Source organism: Tenrec ecaudatus, chromosome 1 (assembly GCF_050624435.1).
Source record: "Tenrec ecaudatus isolate mTenEca1 chromosome 1, mTenEca1.hap1, whole genome shotgun sequence".
NCBI lineage: Eukaryota > Metazoa > Chordata > Mammalia > Afrosoricida > Tenrecidae > Tenrec > Tenrec ecaudatus.
The window spans coordinates 60,302,345-60,322,518 of record NC_134530.1 but is presented as its reverse complement, the minus strand read 5'-3'; the positions used below and the strand labels follow the sequence as shown (position 1 = coordinate 60,322,518).

General features: G+C 52.3%; 2 protein-coding genes across 2 annotated transcripts; one reads left to right on the top strand and one right to left on the bottom strand.

Moving 5' to 3' along the window:
- Positions 1-889: 889 nt before the first annotated feature.
- On the top strand, positions 890-2,372 carry EVA1B (eva-1 homolog B). The gene is made up of 3 exons (XM_075553953.1): positions 890-1,045; positions 1,399-1,498; positions 1,648-2,372. Exons 2-3 carry the CDS (start codon positions 1,432-1,434, stop codon positions 2,079-2,081), a joined length of 501 nt encoding a protein of 166 aa, XP_075410068.1. The 5' UTR covers positions 890-1,045; positions 1,399-1,431; the 3' UTR covers positions 2,082-2,372.
- A 567-nt stretch (positions 2,373-2,939) lies between these two features.
- On the bottom strand, positions 2,940-19,766 carry SH3D21 (SH3 domain containing 21). Its single transcript, XM_075553944.1, has 12 exons — positions 19,613-19,766; positions 19,117-19,172; positions 18,980-19,025; positions 18,671-18,771; positions 18,464-18,550; positions 18,247-18,289; positions 5,099-5,192; positions 4,949-5,001; positions 4,756-4,850; positions 3,461-4,611; positions 3,311-3,374; positions 2,940-3,239 (listed from the first exon to the last, which is right to left on the bottom strand). The coding sequence occupies exons 1-12, from the start codon at positions 19,698-19,700 to the stop codon at positions 3,168-3,170; spliced, it is 1,950 nt and encodes a 649-aa protein (XP_075410059.1). The 5' UTR covers positions 19,701-19,766; the 3' UTR covers positions 2,940-3,167.
- Between the last annotated feature and the right edge of the window lie 408 nt (positions 19,767-20,174).

The window sequence follows — 20,174 nt, the reverse complement described above, 5'->3', positions numbered from 1 at the left end:
TGCAGACCTGCCCTCTGCCTGAACCCACTGCCAGAACTGGGAGTGGGGGGTCTCCAGCCTGGACAGGGAGGGGGCACTGGCCCACAGGCCTCAGGCGGCGCCTTCAGCTATGTCTGCAATTTCCTCTCCCCTCTCCCCCTTCCTTCCCTCCTCTCCAAAGGCTCCCGCCAAGAAGGCCTCCCCCTCACCCCAGCCCCAGCACGAGGGGCCCAGGATGAGGGCTAGGGGTGTCCTGGGAGTCTGGGCAGGAAGAAGATTCCAGGTTGTTCACACCACACAGGCACAGCGCAGGCAACCCTCACCCAGGCGGGAATGCCCGCCACTCTCAGGCTGCTTCAGGCAGGCCCTACTGAGGGAGTGTGTGTGTGTCCACCACTGCACCCCTGGTGGCAGCTGACCGACCTCAGGAACCCCCTGCCGGGCTCTGCAAAGCTGGCCTGGCCTGGCTAAGTGGGAGTCCTACAATCATTAACCCTGCTTGTCGGAGCTCCGCCAGCTGGACACACACTGTGGGCCCTGCAGGGACGCGTTGAGCACCCCTCCTTCCAAGGCCGCTTGAGGGACTGGACACCTGGCAACCTGGGGGGGGGTGTCAGGGGCAGGGCTGGGAGGCAGCACCTGGACAGGGGGCAGGGGCCCCAGCAAGCCCTCCTCCAGGAAGGGAAGTGGCCAGGACTGAGCGGTGGGTCAAATTCTGCACATCTCCCGGTCGGGAGATGCCCGGAAAGTACGCGTGAAGTGTTCAGCCCAGTGGCTGGCAGTCTTAGTGGGCATCTCGTCCGTCCTTACACGGCCTGGGGGGCGGGAACTGCAGCCCGCCTGCCTCCCCAACGGCTTCCTGTGCGAGAGCCGGCCTCGCCCCCAACCCCGCTCCCCCTCCTCCGGGCCCTCTTCCTCCCCGCCCGCCCCGCCCCGGCCCGCCCCTTTCCTCCGAGGAAACTTTCCGCCCGCTGGTCCAGCGCCGTGTCCGCCCGCGGGCCGCCGCCTGCAAGTCAGCCGGGCACGGCGGCCGGGACCGGACGGCCGGGGGACGCGACTGCTGGCGGTGAGTGAGCGCGGGCCGAGGGTCCCCATGCGCGGGCGGGCGGGCGGGCGCGGGCGGGCGCTCCCGGGGTCCGCCCTGGGCGCGGGGACCCGCCGCGGCTGCAGCCTCCATCCGGCCTTCCCTGGGGAGCCTCGGGCAGCGCCTCCTTGCAGCCCCCTGCTCTGCGGCCGGGGAGGGGGGCGGGAACGACCCCCTAGACCCGGCCCCGGCCGGCCACGAAGCTAGGGGACCGCGCGCTCCCGTGGGGCTGGGGGTGGGGTGACCAGGGGCTGCCCCTGCCCGGAGAGGGTGATGCCGGTCGGGATCAGCGGTGGGTGGGGGCGCTGAGCGGGCTGACCCGGATGACCTCGCAGGCTGGCAGGGTGACTGCCCCACCCCCCAGCACCATGGACGCCCCCAGAAGGGACATGGAGTTGCTGAGCAACAGCCTGGCGGCCTTCGCGCACATCCGCGGTGAGGGACGCGCACCCCTCCCTGCCCTGCCCCACCTCTCGGCCACCCCATCCCTCCCACCTCCTCCCGCATCACCGCCCTCCTTAATGTCCCTGTGACCCAGCTGAGGGCCCGGGGCCCTCCGCATGACCTCTGCCCTCTGCCCCCAGCTAACCCCGAGAGCTTCGGCCTCTACTTCGTGCTGGGCGTCTGTTTCGGCCTGCTGCTGACCCTGTGCCTCCTGGTCATCAGCATTTCCTGCGCACCCCGCCCGCGGCCGCGCGGCCCCCTGTCCCGCCGGGACGCCCGCAGCAGCACCCTGGAGGCCGAGGATGAGGACGAGGACGAGGAGGAGGACACGGTGACGCGGCTAGGCCCCGACGACACGCTGCCAGGAGTCGAGCTGGCTCAGGAACCGGATGGGCCGCTCAGCGTCAATGTCTTCACGTCGGCCGAGGAGCTGGAGCGCGCGCAGCGGCTGGAGGAGCGGGAACGGATCCTGCGGGAGATCTGGCGCACAGGGCAGCCGGACCTGCTGGGCACCGGCACGCTGGGGCCCGGCCCCACGGCCACCGGAACCCTGGGGCGCGTGCACTATTACTGACTGGCGACCCTCCTGGGCCGCGCGCACTAGGGCCGCCCGGTGCTCCAGGGCCTGGACATTGCAGATGCACTCTGAGCTGCCCCAGGGCCTTGGGACTGCTGCCACCCACGGTGCTATGGAGGCCGTGTGCCCGCGGCTCCCGGGGTGCTATTGGGCCTGGCTCCCCCATCCGCCGAGAGGCACCTTTCCCCAGTCCTGCCAGGAGGCCAGAGGGTGGGCAGGAGGCGGGGTCCCCACTACCCCCCAGGGGACGAGGCAGAAGTGACCAATGAAAGTTACATTCTCAGTGAATCAGTGTGTCCCTCTGTTAGTCCTGCCCCTCCCTGCCTCAAGAGCCCCTGCCCACAGGGCTGAGGTCCCAGAGAAGTCTGACCCCACGCCCCGCCACTACCCACTACGATCACACTCCCCGCCCCCGCCAAGCCAGCCCTCAGCTCACACCAACCCCACAAAGCCCTGTGCGCGCTTTGCCACACTCGTCCCTTCGATGTGCTGGGTCTACGCACACAGGACAGCCACACACACCCCCTCCCCAGTCCTCAGGGGACCCTGGCCCTGAGACTAAGGTCCTGCTGGCCCTGAGGAGTCTTGGGAAAGTGCGTAGAAAATGGAGTTGAGTGAATGGAGCGTTCAAAGCCGCCTCCCGTGTCTGCACAGGGACACCTCTGTGAGCCTGGGGAGGGGGGCTTCCTGGCCCGTGCGGGCCCTCCCTCCGCACACAGCTGGATGCAGGAATCTGGCCCGTCGGGCAGCGGCCGCCATTGCTCCAGCCCTGGGCGGGCGGGTGTCCGAAAACGCCCTCCCTACCACCATCCGGTGGCTAAAAATAGCTCGGCGCGGGCCTTGGGAACGGTAATGAGAGCCACATGTTGGCCAGATGTGCCCGGGAGAGACCGCCAGGAATGCAAGGGCTGGGGCGGGGCCGCCGCTGGCCCCGCCCCGCGCGAGGCCCCGCCCCCACAGACCGGGCTCCAGGGGCTCCAGCAGGCCGAGTTTATTTGCTTTTCCAGCGTGTCCCAACGTGCAAGGACGCTGCTAGCTGCGGCCAGCCATCCTCCAGGCTGGGCTGTGGCCCCCAGACCCCCCTCAGTATGTCTGCGTCTGTGAGTGGCTGGACGCTTGCCTCCGGGCCTCCTGGGTCCTCTGCAGCATCTGGACCTGGTGGAGAGCCAGTGTCAGGGGGAGGTCGGCACCTGCCCGTCCTCGCCCTGGGGCCACACTCCACGCACCTCCAGCCGCTGGCGGTGCTCCCTCTCCAGCTTCAAGTCCTCCCGGATGCTGCTCAGCTTCTTTCTGTGAGTGACAGAGACGTGGTGAGGAGACGGGCCTGGGGCGACTGGAGCCGCCTCCTTCCCATGGCTCCCTCTCTCCCGGCTTACTCCAACTGCGTCCTCATCATGTCCAGCGACCTCCGTAGAGACGCCACCTCGTCCACCAGCCTCCCTAAGATGCCGCCTCTGTCCTCCATGCCTTCTGTGGGGTTTTGTGGGGCCAGAGACTGGAGGGAGGGGGTCTCCTGGGTGCCTGGGATTGGCTTGATGGAATGTGGCTTCTCTGGGGCAGTGACTCCTGATTGCCTGGAGGGCACCTCTCCTTGGTAAGAGGCTTCCTTTTCAGGGGAATTCTGCTTTTGGGAGGGGGCCTCCTCCTTTGGCGCCGCCTCCTCTTTCTGGGTAGCCTCCCCTTCAGCAGGAGGGGGTTCCTCCTGCAGGAGAGTTGAGGCCCCTTCCTGGGGGTGGACCTTGTCAGGGGCTGGTGTGGACCCAGGCTGGAGTGGACCAAGGTGGGGTTCCATTTCCCCACAGATAGACTCTGTGCAGGGGGACTGTAACAGGGGCTCTTCTGGCTGGAGGCTGGGCTCTTGGGGTGGGTCATCCTCAGCCATATGGGGTGTAGCCTCCTGACTGTGGTTATTGTGTGGCCTGCAGGGGGCCTCCTCACAGATCACCTGATCCTGGGTTAGGATCTGCTCTAGGGCTGGGGTCTCATCCCCAGGATGGACTATCTTTGGGCCAGGGGTTTCTTCTTCAGGTGGGACTTCCGGCCTGGGGGCCTCATCCACAGAAGAAACCCCCTCTGGGGTGGGAACTTGATCAGGAGTCATGGTCTTCTCTGGGGTGGGGGTCTTTTCTGGGCTGGCAGCCCTATCTGGAGTCAGGCCCATTTCTGGAGTGGGGCCCTTGTCTGGGGCTGGGGTCTTCTCTGAGGTAGGGGTCTTGTTGAGCACTGGGGTCTTTTCTGGACTGGCAGCCCTATCTGGAGTTGGAGCCTTTTGGGGAGCAAGGCCCACGTCCAGAGTTGGGGCTGCCTCTGGGGTAGAGGCTTTGTCTGGGGTCAGAGCCTTTTCTGGAGTGGGGCCCTTGTCTGGGGCTGGGGTCTTCTCTGAGGTGGGGACTTTGTTAGGTGTCCGAGTCTTCTCAGGAGCAGCAGCCTTATCTGGATGCAGGGTCTTCTCTGGCTTGGGGGTCTTGTCCAGAACAGGAGTTTTACTCCCAGGAGGGGCCTTTGCCAGCCTGGTGTGCTCTTTCTCCTGTGGTGATGGGGGTGGGGGTCTCAGCTTTGGTCTGGAGACCCTGCAGGTCTGGCTCCCCTTCACCTATGATCCACTGCATACCACACCTCTGAGAGGCAGGCTGCCCACCATGCCATTCCCACACGTCTTAGGCTATCTCACCTGACTGGGTACAGAGCGCTGCCGGGGAACCTGGGCTTTGGATCGCTTTCTGCCAGGGTGGCCAGGTGTCCCCCCAAGGAATCTGCTACTGGAGCCTGGGAGAGCAGAGGCCGAGGGGTATAGGCCACTCTGGCCCAGTTAGGCAGAGACACTGCACCGCACCCTAACCCCACAGGAGGGAGGAAGGCCTTACCTGAGTCACGCGAGGATCGTTTCTGATTGTCCCCACTGGATGTCCTAGATGGCCTGGAACACAACCTCATCAGGCCCGGGGTCCAAAGCTGGGGCCGACGGGGCTTTTCCTTTGTGCCCTCCCCCTTTCCCACTCCATCCTGCCACTTACTTGGCTTTTCCGGGCCCACTGGTGGCTGTCCCCAGCTTCTTGGCAGTAGGGAGGGCTGATTTGGGCACCACCTTTTTTGGCTCCTTAATGGGAGCTGGGAAGGAAGAGGGGATGGAGGCATTTACCCACCATCTAGTCATGGAGCTAACAGGCCTGGCCTGTGCTATGCCTAGGGGACCACAGGCCGGGGTAAAACCCACCACGCCTTCAGGGAACTCCCTGACGGGAGACCTAGCCAAGACCAGTGTCACAGAAGAGTGGCTCCCTAGCTGGCCAATTTTGTCTCCAAGCTTTTCCAAGACCTGCCCCGAGCGACTTCTCTGGTCCAGGCCTCACCCCTTTCCTAGATGAGGCAGCAGCCTTCCCCACCTTCTTCAAATGTTGGTTTAAATAAGCCAACAACACTGCCATTTTCATCTCTAGAACCTTCTTCTTGAACGCCACTCACATCCAACTCTTAGTCTCTCCCATCGGGGCGTTCATTGGCATCACACACCGGACCCTTCCTCTTCCTCAGTCTGCCCCCTTTCCTCCGGGGGCAGTCTGCCCACCTCACCGGGAAGGAGTCAGGCACTTTCACTTTCTGAGGTTGCACATCCAAACCATCAACAAGTCCTGCCAACTCTCCTTTCCAAACGTGCCCTGAATCTGGTCAGTTGTCAACTTCTCTACCACCCTACCTCTCCCCCCACCACCTTCACAAGGTCTATTCAACCTGGGCTCTCGCTGCACACCTCCCCTGCCAGCACTGTGCCACTCGGCATGAACGCACGCTCTCCTGGGAAAGCAGACATGAACAAAAGTAGAACAGCATGTAGTTCCTTAGGGAGGTGATTGAGACAGGTCAGGCAGGTATACAATTTTAAACGAAGTGGTCAGTGCTGCCACCTGAAGGCAGTCATGTACACTGATGTTCATATGCGTATGGTGCCACTCTGGAATAAGCACATGTTGACAGCGGTGCCATGTGGGGCTGCGGGTCACCAGATCCCCACTGCTCCGTGGGAGAAAGATGGGGCAGCGACTCCCGTGAACAGTTAGTCTCAAAAGCTCACAGGGCAGCTCTACCCTGTCCAATAGGGTCGCTGGGAGTCGGCATGGACTGCCCGGCAGTGAGTTGTGGCTTGCCAATGATCCACAGGCATCATCCCAAGATTCATCCGCTATGAATCGCACTGTGTCCCCAAGGAAGACGGGTTGTAAATCCTGTCTGCCTGTCGTAATACTCCCACTTGGGAATGGGCTGTCTGTTATGTTCATGGAGAAGGATTAGTGTGGGGTGTGCTGCCTGAGATACAAAGATTAAACACGCAAGCAAAAGTAGCAGAAATGGGGGAAGGCAGCTGCCCAGACACCTGGAGATGGCTAGGGCCAGGAAGCAGGAGCAGAGAGACAGGGCTCCAGAGGGCCACCCCTCCCCCCCCCCGTGCAGGTGTGCGGCCTTCTAGCCTCTTAAGTGGTACACAGTCAATGTGCTTGCTAGAGCCACCCACATAGAGGATTTCCGTACAGCGGCACTAGATCACAGTGATGCACACAAGTCCATCCACAGCGTGGCCCAGTGGATAGCAACAGCAAGACACCGGGATGTTCATTCTAGCTCCAGCACTTGCTAGCTGTGTGGGAACAGGGCCAAGCAGGAACCTTGTTCTCAGTGTCACCGGGGCCTCATCTGAAACCAGCCGGGGGCAGCTGTGAGAGCTGAGTGCTCTAGTGCGTGTGATGCGCTCAGCTGAGGGGCACACAGTCAAAGCTCAGTCGGCGTCTGTCTGCAGCTTACAACACCATCAGCTTACCGGGGACCACTGTCACCGCCATCCATTCACTCGGTTTCCTACGTCTCGTTGGTCACAGGTCACTGCAGCATGTCGTTCGTCCTTTATACCCGTCTCACATAGCTTCATGCTGGCCTGAGATTACCCTAAATGGGTGGCTTCGTCAAACAGAAATTTCTTTTCTCAGTTAGGTGGCTACGAGTCTAAATTCAGGGTGCCGGTGTGCAGGGAAGGCTTCCTCCCTGTGACTGTGCAGGAAAGACGGGGGCCTTGACTTCTGCTGCGGCTTCCAGATGCGCTTCAGAGGACTAGGTTGTGGCGCTCCTCTCTTCCCCCATCTCTGCTTCTCCCCCTTTCTAGTTTCATCACTTATATCTCAGAAGAGGCACTCCAGGCACAGGGGACACTAATCCTATCTCATTCCCATTCCCAATGGGATTATGACCACAGGCAGAGAGGTTAGGAATGACAATACATAATGAGGGGGCATGGGACATCATTTAAGCATAGTATTGTCATTGTAAGTTGTTCACTGGAAAATATTCAATGTTATAATTTACTGTTCAAAACATGGCTAGATTTATAATGATACTGGTAATAAAAGGCAACCATATTAAAAAAGGTATTTGACGTATTGAATGAAGCCCCATCGCAAGGCTGAGCCTGCAGGGAAATGCGAATGCTGCCTCCTGGCTCTTGTACGGAGCCCCACTCGGTGCTCTGAAAGGCCCTCCCAATAAGAAGAATCGTGCCCTGTTGGGGAGATACTTTCTGAGATATTTCTGGGCTCAAAAGAGTAAGGGCGAGTCACTCAAGTGAGGGAGAAGGCCACGGAGGTTTGAGGGAAGCAGGACACCGTGGATACCGAGCCTTAGGCCAAAGCTTCACCCCCTCACCACTGGTCCCTGGTTCAGCAGCCACAGAAAAGTGCTGCCCTCTGGCCATTTTTCTTCAGGCCTAAGATGGTCTCCGGTGATTGGTGCCCTCTGGCTACTGGCAGATGTAGAAGCAAATCTTCTCCATAAGAAAGCTGTCCATTCAAGTCGTACAAGGCTCATAAAGTAAGATCAAGTAATGAACTCATCCTAAAATTCACTGAAAGGCAGGCCACTGAGAGGCACAGGCAGCAGGCGCAGACACAACAGGTACTGGAACTATTAGAGGACACAGCACGGCTAGGGGTAAAATGTTTAAAGGAATTGAAAAAGAAAAATTGAACTGCTAGAAATTTTAACATAGCATTCTTGGAATAAAATGCAATTTGTAAATGTGATAGTTAGGTTTTATGCCATATTGGCTAGGCAAAGATTCTCAGTGGTTTGGCAGTTAAGACCTAGCAAATTCCTCATGATGTGACCTCACAAGGTAATCATTTCCATAATGGGATCTGCTTTGAGCAGCTGATCAGTTGTGAGAAAATTAGAGAGGGATGCAACCACTTGACTTAGGTCACAACCCTGATGCCATTGAAAGTAAGTTACCGAGGGGCTGTGGCCTGCTTCCAATATAAGTGGACGAGATGGAGAAGATTGTTTTGCTTTTGCATCCCACAGCTAGCTTGTTGACCTCAGTTCTTCAGAGTTCAGCCCAGGCCTGCCATGTTACCTGCCAACCTTGGATTCATTTCTGCAATCAATTCTTAAAGAATCAACTACCTAGAAGTGAATTTAACTAAGGAGAAACAAGGCTTTATAGTTAAAGCAATGCTGAGAGACATCGAAGGCAATCTAATAACTGAAGAAAGCATTCTGTGTTCATGGACTAATAAACTTAATATTGTGAAGAGGTCAATTCTAGCAGACAATTTTAACCTAAAAAAAAAGAAAGAAAGAAAATGTTTTGAAAATGATGATGGCAACAAATGTACAAATGTGCTTGACACAATGGATGGATAGATGGATGGATGGATTGTGGTAAGAGCTGTATGGAGCCCCCACTAAAATGATTTTTAAAAGGAGGTCAAATCTACCAAAAGCCATCTATAAATACAACACAAGTACCACTAACGTCCCAACAGTCCCTTTTGCAGAATTGGAAAACTCAATCTTTAATTTATGGGAATTATAAAGGGCCTCAAATAGCTAAAACAATTTTGAACAAAAAAAGAATCAAGCAGGAGGATTCACACTTCCTAATTAAAAAGCAAGACTACAATACTGCCAAATAATAAAAACAGCATGATCCTGAGTTTAAATATGAATACACAAACCAACGTAACAGAATTGAGTCTAAAAATAAGCCCATGAGTCTATGGTCAACTGATTTTTGATAAGGATGCCACATCTATTTCATGGGGGGGAAGAAGAGTCTTTTCAACACGAGGTGGGGTGAAGAGAAAGAAGCGAGGACCCAGTCTTTCACAATAAAAATGACTCAAAATGGATCAGATCAGTGGCCTAAATATAAGCGTTAGAGTTAAAAGCATACCGCACAGAGATAAACCTTGGAGGCTTCCTTTGAAGTAGCAGGTTTTTAGTTGCGACACAAAAGTATGAGCCGTGAGAGCATACACACACGGACTTCAAAGAAAATTTTAAGCATTTGTGCATCCAAAGATATTATAAAGTAAAGACACAATCTACAGAATAGGAGGAAATATTTAGAAACCGCATCTCAGATAAGTAGTCAATAACCCAAAATTTATAAAGACCTCTTTAACGTCAACAATAAAGAGATTAACGACCCGATTACAAAAATTGGCAAAGGACATTTCTCCCAAGAAAATATACAAAGACTTCCAATTAGATGGGTAATTAGGAAGACGTACTGCACAGATCCGCCACAACAGACCAAAATCCAAACCCCAGTCCACTGCCGTCCAGCCGATTCTGACTCCTATAGACTTTGTTTAGGGTTTCTGAAGCTGTACATCTTTCCAGGCCTGTACAGCCTCATCTTTCTCTCACAGAACGGCTAGTGGGTTGGAACTACCAACTTTGAGGTTAGCAATCCAATGCGTGTCCAACAGCATCAGCAGAGATCCCAGAACAAAGAAGGGAGAGACCAAGTGAAAGGGATACGGATAGTAATCTTGGCATCCTGAGAATCAGGGCAAAGGGCAGTGAAGTGGACTGAACACCAACTAGGAAAAACAGCTGCACAAACACGATGGGTCAGGGGACAAATGGGTGAACCGATGGAGCAGGTTGATTCGGCAGGGCCATCTCCAACTGTCGCAAGCAGCAGTCTCCGGAGAGTGACCTGACAATGTAAACACACATTGGTGGCCAGCCGGCTACCTAGCTCCCCTTCCCACACAACCTCCTAGTGACCAGAAGGGTGACCAGCCCCTCCCCTCCCCGCCATCTACCTAAGCCAGCTGACAGCCAGCCCCCAACGGTCCCGCCTTTACCTGAGGTTGGAGGCTTATGCTCCTGATTGGGCGCCCGGGGCACCACCTGTGTCTGAAGGTGTATGAACTCGGCCTCATCAGACCAGTAGAACACGCAGTGCCAGGTACCTGGCCACCGCTGGGCAGGCAAGAACTCCTTTCATAGCCAACCACCCTGCCCCCAGTTGCCCTCTGGGCCCGAAAGAGCTCCTCGTGGGAACAATCGCCTTGATGTCAGCCAGCCTCTGAACGGGCGCAAACGACCTTCAGATCAGTTGCCCAGACCACAGACAACATCTAGGTTGGCAGGAACATCTAGACTGGGCATCCCACCCTCTCACCTCCACCCACCCTCCAGGAGCCCCACCCCGAGTGTCCTCTCTAGGTCCCATCCCTAGCTTCCCCTTTGCTTTGTGTTGTTTTTATACTTCTTGATTTCTCTCTTCTATTGCTTCTCTTTTCTTCTTTTAACCTTCCCTTCTTCTTATCCTTTCTCTTAGTTTTTCCTTTATTATTCTCTTGGACTCCTGCCTGAGATTTGCAGATTGTATTTTTTAGTTATGGAGTGGAGTTATTTTTTTCTCACTGCTCTTTGCCTGTTTTCCCTTTATTCTTTTCTTAACATTTTTTTTTACTAGTAATGGGGAGTTCATACACACATCACATCATTCCACAGTTCAACCACATCAAGCAGAATTGTACAATTACTACCAGTTTCCAAACATTCGTTTTCTTCCTGGATACCCTTAACATCGTCCCCCTTTACCTCCTCCCACCACTGTACCCCCCACCCCCTGCCCCACCGCCTCAAACCCTGATTCTACTTGCTGTCTGTCCCTATAGGTTCATCAATCCTGGGTTCCACCTTTTCTCTCTCTCTCTGCTTTATTTTTATTTTCCTCCTATTCCCTGAGATGAGAGGCAGCAACAATGCCCACATAGTGCAGCCGCACCCACTGGGAGGGGCCCTCGCTCATGATCGGGAGACGGCCCCCACCACAAGCTGAACCCTGCTCCTGCTGTGTTACTCCAACAAAGCCCTGCACGCACACACCCACCAGGGAAGAGGTGTGAACGCCTCAGAGTACACCAACACACGGCCAACTAAGCACAAACACAACACCACCAAAACGCCGCAGAGTCAAGCACCGTTCACAGAAAGAGGCAAGATGGAGTGGGTCACACAAGCCATCGCTATACAGGGCCAGAGATGGCCTGGGAACCACCTCATGAGCAACTTCGAAGATGCTTTAAACCAGCAGTTCTCACGCCGTGGGTCGAATGAACCTTTCACGGGGTCACCTAAGGACGTTGGAAAACACATATTTCTGACGGTCTTAGGAACCGAGACACGGCTCCTCTATCTCCACATGCAGATATGCTTACCTGTGAGTACCTGGCACGAAGGCTGTTATTCATGAGATATTATGGTTTAAGACAGAATTTCATTTATTTGTAATTAGAAATAAATATTTCACAATATATAATTACATATTGTTTCTGTGATTAATCACTAAGCTATACACCCTGCATATCAGATATTTACAACAGGTGCAAAGTTATAGTGATGAAGTAGCAAGGAAAATAATTTTATGATGGGGGTCACCACAACAAGAGGAACTGTATTCAAGGGTCACGGCATTAGGAAGGTTGAGAACTACTGCTCTAAATATTTTCAACCAATCCAGAGAAAGATCAAGAGCATTGCAGATAAAATCAAGAAAACAAAGCAAAAATTTAGAGGAAGAATTCAGTACAAAACTTTAAGAACAAACTTATAATAAAGTAAATGAAAATTTAGAAACCATGCAAAAACAGGAAAGGGAAGTGCAGAAGATTAATGCTACAATTTCAGGAATACGTACCGTAATTGAAATGGTAAAGGAGTAGAAGTAAATCAATGGAAGGTCAAATTAGTGAGCTTAAAGATGAATCTCATTACTAATCTCATTACTAGAAGAACAATCAGGAAAAAAGAAAAGAGTAAAAAAATCCAAAGAAAGCCTTACGAGTTAGGAGACATCATCAAGACAAATAGCTTACATGTGATTAGAAATCCAGAAGGGAACACACGCACGCACACACACAAGCATGGAGAAAACGGTTGCAGAGTTGTTGGGGGGAAATTGCCTAATATCATGAGACACAAAAAATATGAATTAAGTTCAAGAAACTGACCAAGCCTCAAACAGGATAGACCCTAAGAGAAAATCAAGGCATATCATAATCAAAACTTCTCAAAACCGAAGACAAGAAAAGAATGGTGAGAACAGCTCAGAAACCACAAAACGTAGCCGGCAAAGGAGAACAATACGCTATGCTTTGTCAGCAAAAAACATGCAGGCAAGAAAGCAATGAGAGGACACATCTAAAACTCCCAAAGGAAAATAGTGCCAACCAAGATTTCCACAGCCAGCAAAACAGTCCTTAACAATCTCTGAGATTAGAAACCTTTACGGTAGCAGATAACCTCATCTTCCTTTTAAGAAGTGACTGGTAGGTTTGAACCCCCCACCTTTAGTTAGCAACCCAACTCTTAACTGGCAGTACCACCAGGGTTCTAAGAATGAAGGGCAACAGAAGTTGATGTTGTTACATACACAATGGTACAGCAACAGTGATCTATGAGCACATTCACAGGTAGGCATTCAGGCTGAATAGGTGTAGGCAAGGAGGGGAGAGTGGGCATACACCCACAAATATAAATAAGTTGGACAGAAGGCATTTGCATATTGCTTCAACTATAACTCATGAATGTGGTGGAGCATACAGGGAGCAAAGTTACAAACACTTTTTAGACATAATCAAACAAGTCAAGGGTATAATCTCTGAGCCTGGGGGCTTCCAGACCACGGCATAAACCTAGTCCACACAGAGAGAAAGCTCCACACTCTACTTTGGGGAGTAGCGTGACTCTTGATGTTACTGGCCATCAAGTCGGTTCTGACCCACAGCGACCCTGTGCACAACAGAAGGAAACACTGCACGGTCCTGCTCCAGCCTCACAATTGTTCCTGTGCCTGAGCCCATTGACGCCGCCATGGTGTCAACCCATCTCCTTAAGAGCCTTCCTCTTTCCCCATTCTTCTACTTTACCACGCATGTCCTACTGCAGGAACCGGGCTCTCTTAACAATCCGTCCAAAGTAAATAAGATGAAGTCCGCTCGCCATCCTTGCCTCTAAGCAGCACCCTGGCTGCACGTCTGCCAAGACAGGTCAGTTTGTCCTTTCAGCAGCCCATGCTGCTTTCAATGCTTCTCCAGCACCACAGTGCAAATACGTCGATTCTTCTCAATCTTGTTTATTCAGTGTAGTGTGACTGCATCTTCAAAATGAATAAGAGGCCATCCAAGATGCTAGTATTGGTCTCTCCCTGACCAGGGGAGAGAAGAGAGGTGAACTAAAAAGGCACGTGGACACAGAAATGACTAGCCCGGGCCACAAAGGGACCACACAGGCATCAGCCCCCACAAGCTGAAACCAGAAGAACTAGATGGTGCCCAGCTGCTGCGACCAAATGTTCTGAAAGGTATCACACGAGCAGGCCCTATATAGAGTGGGAGAAAAATGTGAAACAAAACTCAAAATCATAAAAACAAAAACAGAATTACTGGTTAGAGGAGACAGGTAGAATCCCTGAGACTGTGGTTCTTAGTCATCCATCAGGACTGGAAATGAACTCACCCCCATGGCTCAAATTTCAGCCAAACAACAGGCACAGGTATGAGGCTGGAGCGGGGGGGGGGGGGGGGCTGGATAGGGCATTAACACAACAGATGTTTGCACATCTAGAATAATCTGTCACTTAAGATCAATCGGGCAGCATTTCCCAACAGCAAAGTTCAGAGAGGTCGGGAAGGAGGAATGGAAACGAGAGACACAGGTAGGAGATGGGATGAGCTGTTACACTAGGGCACGGTTCTCAACCTATGGGTCTCAACTCCTTTGGGGGCTGAACGACCCTTTCACAGGGGTCGCCTGATTCATCACAGGAGAAAATTAGTTATGAAGTAGCAACAAAAATAACTTTATGGTTGGGGGGGTCACCACCACACGAGGAACTGTATGAAAGGGTCGCGGCAATAGGAAGGTGGGGAACCACTGCACTAAGGGGATTACAATCAATGACAAAAAAAATGTGCATGAATTACTGAATATAAAACTGATGGCCTATTCTGTATACCTTTCCTCAATTCAAAATAAAAAGGTAAAATAAAAACAGACAAGTATTGGCAAAGGTGTGGAGAAATTGAAACAGCCGTACAATGCTAATGGGAATGTAAGATGGTATCGTTGATATGGAAAACACTTTGGTGATTTCCATTAAACTTTAGAAATACCACATGACTCCATATTTCCATGCCTAGGTATATAATCAGGTAAAAAAGACACTTCTACAGTAATGCTCACTGAAGTGTTATCCTCAATAGCTAAAGGATAGAAACAGCCCAAGTGTCCATCAACATGTTCGTGGAAAAACAAAGGTGGTAACATGTTAAAATGAAGAGCTGAAATTCTGATGCATGCTACCATATGGATGAGCCGTAAAAGACATTATGTGGAGTGAAATGAGTCACAAACGGACAAAAATTATATATATATATATTTATATATATATTTATATATATATTTCTATAAAATGGCTGGGATAGGTGAATCTATTTAGACAGAAGAAAATTGGTGGCTACCAGGGAAGGGTGGGAGAGAAGAATGGAGAAAAATCGATGTGTTGTCTTTTATGGGAATTATTCCTTAAAGAAATATAAACAACCAAACCAATGGTGGCTAGAAGGAAGTGGAATGGCATTAAAGTGATAGAGGAAACAAACTTGTCAATCAAGATTTTTATATCCAGGAAAACTATCATCGAAAATGCTTACCTTCCCTGGTGCGAATCACTGAAGGCAAAATGGGTGCATAAGCAAATGTGGTGAAGACAGCTGATGGTGCCCGGCTATCAAAAGATACAGCATCTGGGGTCTTAAAGGCTTGAAGATAAACAAGCGGCCATCTAGCTGAGAAGCAACAAAGCCCGCATGGAAGAAGCACACCAGCCTGTGTCACCGTGAGGTGTCGATGGAATCAGGTATCAGGCATCAAAGACCCAAAGCCCATCTGTAGACAATTGGACATCTCCTTACAGAATGGTCACAAGGAAGAGACGAATCAGTCACGGTGCAGTATAGCACCGATGAAACATCCAACTTTCCCCAATTCTACCTTACAAATCTGGCTAGACCATAGCATGTACACTGATAGAGAGAAGAGCTGGAAATACTGGGAATCCAGGACAAATAAACTCCTCAGGACCAATAATGAGAGTAGTGATACTAGGAGGGTAGGGAGAAGGTGGGGGGAGGAAGGAAGAACCCATCACAATGATCGACATATAACCCCGTCCCACAGAGACAGATAATAGAAAAATGAGTGAAGGCAGATATACGTCAGTGTAAGACATGAAAAAAAGAATAATTTATAAATTATTAAGGGTTCATGAGGGAGGGAAGGAAGGTGGAGGGGGGCGGAATAAACTGATACCAAGGGATCAAGTAGAAAGAAAATGTTTTGAAACCAAATGAAGACTGAGCATGATAGTGGGACAAAAGTAAATAGAGGAAAGAGCTAGGAGGTAAAGGGCATTTATAGAGGTCTAAATAAAGGCATGTACATATGCAAATATATTTATATATGAGGATGGGGAAATAGATCTATGTGCATATATTTATAAATTTAGTATTAAGGTAGCTGAAGGACATTGGGCTTCCACTCAAGTACTCCCTCAATGCAAGAATACTTTCTTCTATTAAATTGGCATTCTATGATGCTCACCTTCCCGACACAACCGCTGAAGACAAAGCAGGTGAATAAGTAAATGTGGTAAAGAAAACTGATGGTGCCCGGCTATCAAAAGAGATAGCTTCTGGGGTCTTAAAGGTTTGAAGGTAAGCAAGCGGCCATCTAGCTCAGAACCAACAAAGTCCACAAGGAAGAAGCACACCAGCCTGTGTGATCACGAGGTTTCAAAGAGGTCAGGTATCATCAGAACAAAAAATCTTATCATAGTGAATGAGGCAGGTAGTGCGGAGTGGAGACCCAAAGCACATTTGTAGGCCACTGGACATCCCTAACAGAAGGGTCTTGGTGAGAAGAGCCAGTCAGGGTGTGATGTAGCAACGATGAGACATACAACTTTCCTCTAGAGATAGAGGGTGAGTGGGTTGGAAAGAGGGAACCAATTACAAGGATCTACATGTGACCTCCTCCCTGGGGGACGGACAACAGAAAAGTGAGTGAAGGGAGACGTCGGACAGGGCAAGATATGACAAAATAATACTTTGTAAATTATCGAGAGTTCAGGAGGGAAGTGAGGGAGGGGTAAAACAAGGAGCTGATGCAAGGGGCTTAGGTGGAGAGCAAATGTTTTGAGAATGATGAGGGCAATTAATGTACAAATGTGCTTTACACAATTGATGTATGTATGGATTGTGATAAGAGCTGTATGAGCCCCTAATAAAACAATTTAAAAAAGAAAATGTTTTGAAAATGATGATGGCAACATATGTAAAAATGTGATTGACATAACAATGGATGGATGTAAGATCCACACACCCCACCCCAAATGCTTTATTTAAAAAAAGAAAGAAAATTAAAGGTTGAAATGGAGGGGGAAAAAAGATAGTCTAAGATGTAGATCAATAGAATCTCTTATGCATTAATGAGGAAGGATACAATGACTTTGGAAACCACTTTCAGCTTGCAAAAACTGAACATTTACATTCTGCACAATCCAGCAGTGTCATCCCAGTGTGACATCCTAGAGCATCTATTGCGCAGGCTTCCCTGGGCTCCCAGGCATCGTAAGCTCAGTCCTCAATGATGATAAGAAAGTGGATATGGAATGGAGTGAGCCTCCTCACTTTTTTTGGTTTACCAGTGCATATAAAAGCTAAATTTATTCTCTACTGTATGCTGCTTATTAAGCTTACAATATCACTATGAAAAAGTCTGGGCTATTGTGAAAATCCCCTCACTGTGACGCAGAGACACAAAGCGAACACATGCTGTCAGAGAAACGATGCCAATGGACTCCCTCCACTTTCAATTTTTCAAAAAATGTAATCTCCGCAAAGGTCGCAACATGAACCTTGCCTGTACTTGTAACCCCTGGAAAGGCGAGCTCAGGAAATACGGCAGGATTCTTCGTAGTAGCAAAAGACTGGAACAGATACATGGATTCTGACATATTCCCAAAGAGGAAAATATACAAGCAGGAAGACAAACTACACCCACACCCACGAACATGGAGCCACACTACTGATGGCCCCTGCCCCGTCTCAGAAGCCCATCTAGCATACCGATTTATACATTTCAAAAACAAGCAAGAAACTAAGTGATGGACAGCCACATGCTTCACACAAACTAACCCCAGTGAGTTATGCACGCCAAATGCTGGTCACTTTTTGGGTGGACGAAGTAGCAGAATGGAAGAGAAGGTCCACGAAATGACCGACAGGGCCTCTAGTTCGTGGGTTTGTGTGGCAGACCGCAGCTCTTCACTGTTAACTTTAACACATGTGTTTGTGGAATGTTTGAAATAGGTTAAAATATAAAGACAGACATCCTCACAGACCCCTGGACACATACACAGAGCTATGTGTTGACACGCCAGACACATGAGCATACAGTCTTGTGGCTACACAAGAATGAAGCAGATACATGCTGCCAGTCCCAGCTCACGTCACGCACAGGAACATGAAGTTGTAGCACACACATCGACACACTCACACACAATGACTCACAGACATTCCGACCAGGCCCGTGAGCCAGAGTTGGGAGTTCCTATCAGGGTGACAGAGTACTGAGTGGTGGGAAGCTGTGGGTTTTTATGGATAACTGACTGGCTACACACGACGGGGCTTTCTCCTCCCATAGAGTTACAGTCTGGGAAACCACAAGGGGCAGTTTGACCCTGTCCCGTAGGGTTGCTATGAGTCGGAATGGCAGCGAGTATTTTGAGTTGGCAGGCCTCCCGGGCACCCACCTGATTCCTGAGACATCATTCTGCGTGGGACAAGCTTCTTGATCTATGCAGAAAGGAAATAGATTCTTATGAGGTAGCCGACATTTTTAGGTACCTTCGCTTCGAAGGCTGACCCTTTAGCTGGGCCCAGGGAGCACCACACCCCCCTGGTGGTTTCTAGGAGCCCCAAGCCCCTCAGACTGTACCCAAGGGCCGCCTGAGTGTAAGGTCCACTCACCGGGGGTGGGAGGAGCACGAAGTTGTCTGGGAAGACGCCTCTCCTGCCCTGGCACTCTCCTTCCCACCAGCCCTTGTCCTCTGTGGTCTTGGGGAAGAAGGCGAGCCAGGTCACCTCAGGCTCTTCCTCTTCTGGGTCCCACCCCTTTCCAGGATACCCGCTTCCTGGGCCAGCCTGCCGCCCTCCCCTGCCCTCAGCCTCTCCTACCTTCCTCAGTACTTTCACCATATCCCCACTTCGGAGCTCCAACTCATCTGGGGCCTCGGGTTGGTAGTCAAACAGGACCCTGTAGGTCTCAGGGTGGGGGACTGAGGGGAGGTCAGTCCACTCAAGCCAACAGGCCCCTCCAGCAGTAAGCAGCTCCCGCCCCCGGATGCCTGGCTCAAGTCAGGGGTAGGGGTATGCTCATGTGTCTGACATGTGTCAACACACAGCTCGGTGTATGTGTCCAGGGGTCTGTGAAAATATGTGTCTTTATATCTTAACCGATTTCAAACATTCCGGCTGAGTGCTCACCTGTCTGAAGATAATCTGGAGGGCTGTCATAGGTCAGGCTGCTCAGCTAGTGGGGGTGGGGAGAGGGAGGAACAAGCTGAGTCTCCAGCCACCTTCGGTGCCACCTGCCACCTCAACATCACCCGGATTCAATTTACCTTGGGAGGCCGCTGGGGATAAGGGCTGGCTGAAGGCATGGCTGGGTGATCGTGGCCTGGAGTGGGTGGGGAGGAGACAATAAGGTTAAGTGGGGTGTGTGAGTTCACACGTTTAGATCATGGGAGAGGGTCAAAGGGGTCATGGGCCAGGTTGTGTGGATCACAGGCTTGGGTCTCTGGAGATTGCAGAACAGGCCACAGGGTTCACGGACAGCAGGATCCATGTCTCACTTGGGGGCCCACTGTCCAGCAATTCCACAAAGTTGGATGGGAAGGCTCCCAGTTGCCCGTTCTTCTGCCCCAGCCACCAGCCGTCCTCAATCTGGGGAGGAGGGGAGGACGCAGGGGCATCTGGCTTTACCCCCAGGCTCTCTAACGGACATCCCCTGGTTCTGCTCCGATTCTGCCCCAGGACCCCCTCCTCCCCTGCTTCCTCACTTCCCGCATCTCTGCGCCCCTCTTCCTTCTCAGCGCCCAGGGCACTTCAAGTCCTCACCTCCTTTAACACTTCCACTATCTCCCCAGCTTGCAGCTTCAGCTCGTCCGCCTGCTCTGGGCTGTAGTTGAAGTTCACTTTGCACCATCTTTTGGAGCCCCAAGATTTAGTGGGGTGACCTGGTGTCAGAGGAGAGCGTGGCAGCTGCCGCCTGGAGCCCCTGTCCGCTGAGCTGGAGGGGCGGGCCCTGAGCGCACCCAGTGCCTCCAGGCCCCGCCCTACAGCGGAGCATTGTACGCCAGGACCAATCAGAAGGCAGAGTGCGGCCCCAAGGCCCCGCCCACCACCGGTCCGGCCACAGGGCGGGGCGGCGGCGGAGAGCGGACTCGGCGCCTCGCCCGCGGGCCCCTAGCTCACCTTGGCGGCGCGGGCAGCGCGGTCTCTGCGCCTCCGCGGCGCCTCGCAGGTCCTCCGGAATCTCCTGGGGAAGAGGCCACGAGCGAGGGAGGACTCGGGTCGCGGGCTCCGCGCCGCCCTTCGGCACCCCTCGGGCCTCGCCTTACCTGCACTAGTCGCTCAGGGAAGAGGCCGCAGCGGCCCCGCAGCTCGCCGCGCAGCCAGC

Coding starts and splice junctions, on each gene's coding strand:
- EVA1B (XM_075553953.1), top strand. CDS start 1,432: ATGGACGCCCCCAGAAGGGACATGGAGTTGCTGAGCAACAGCCTGGCG. Junction 1,499..1,647: donor GGCCTTCGCGCACATCCGCG/GTGAGGGACGCG, acceptor CTCTGCCCCCAG/CTAACCCCGAGAGCTTCGGC.
- SH3D21 (XM_075553944.1), bottom strand. CDS start 19,700: ATGGTGCAAAGTGAACTTCAACTACAGCCCAGAGCAGGCGGACGAGCT. Junction 18,290..18,463: donor TCGTGCTCCTCCCACCCCCG/GTGAGTGGACCT, acceptor CTTTCTGCATAG/ATCAAGAAGCTTGTCCCACG. Junction 4,612..4,755: donor AGCGCTCTGTACCCAGTCAG/GTGAGATAGCCT, acceptor CCATCACCACAG/GAGAAAGAGCACACCAGGCT.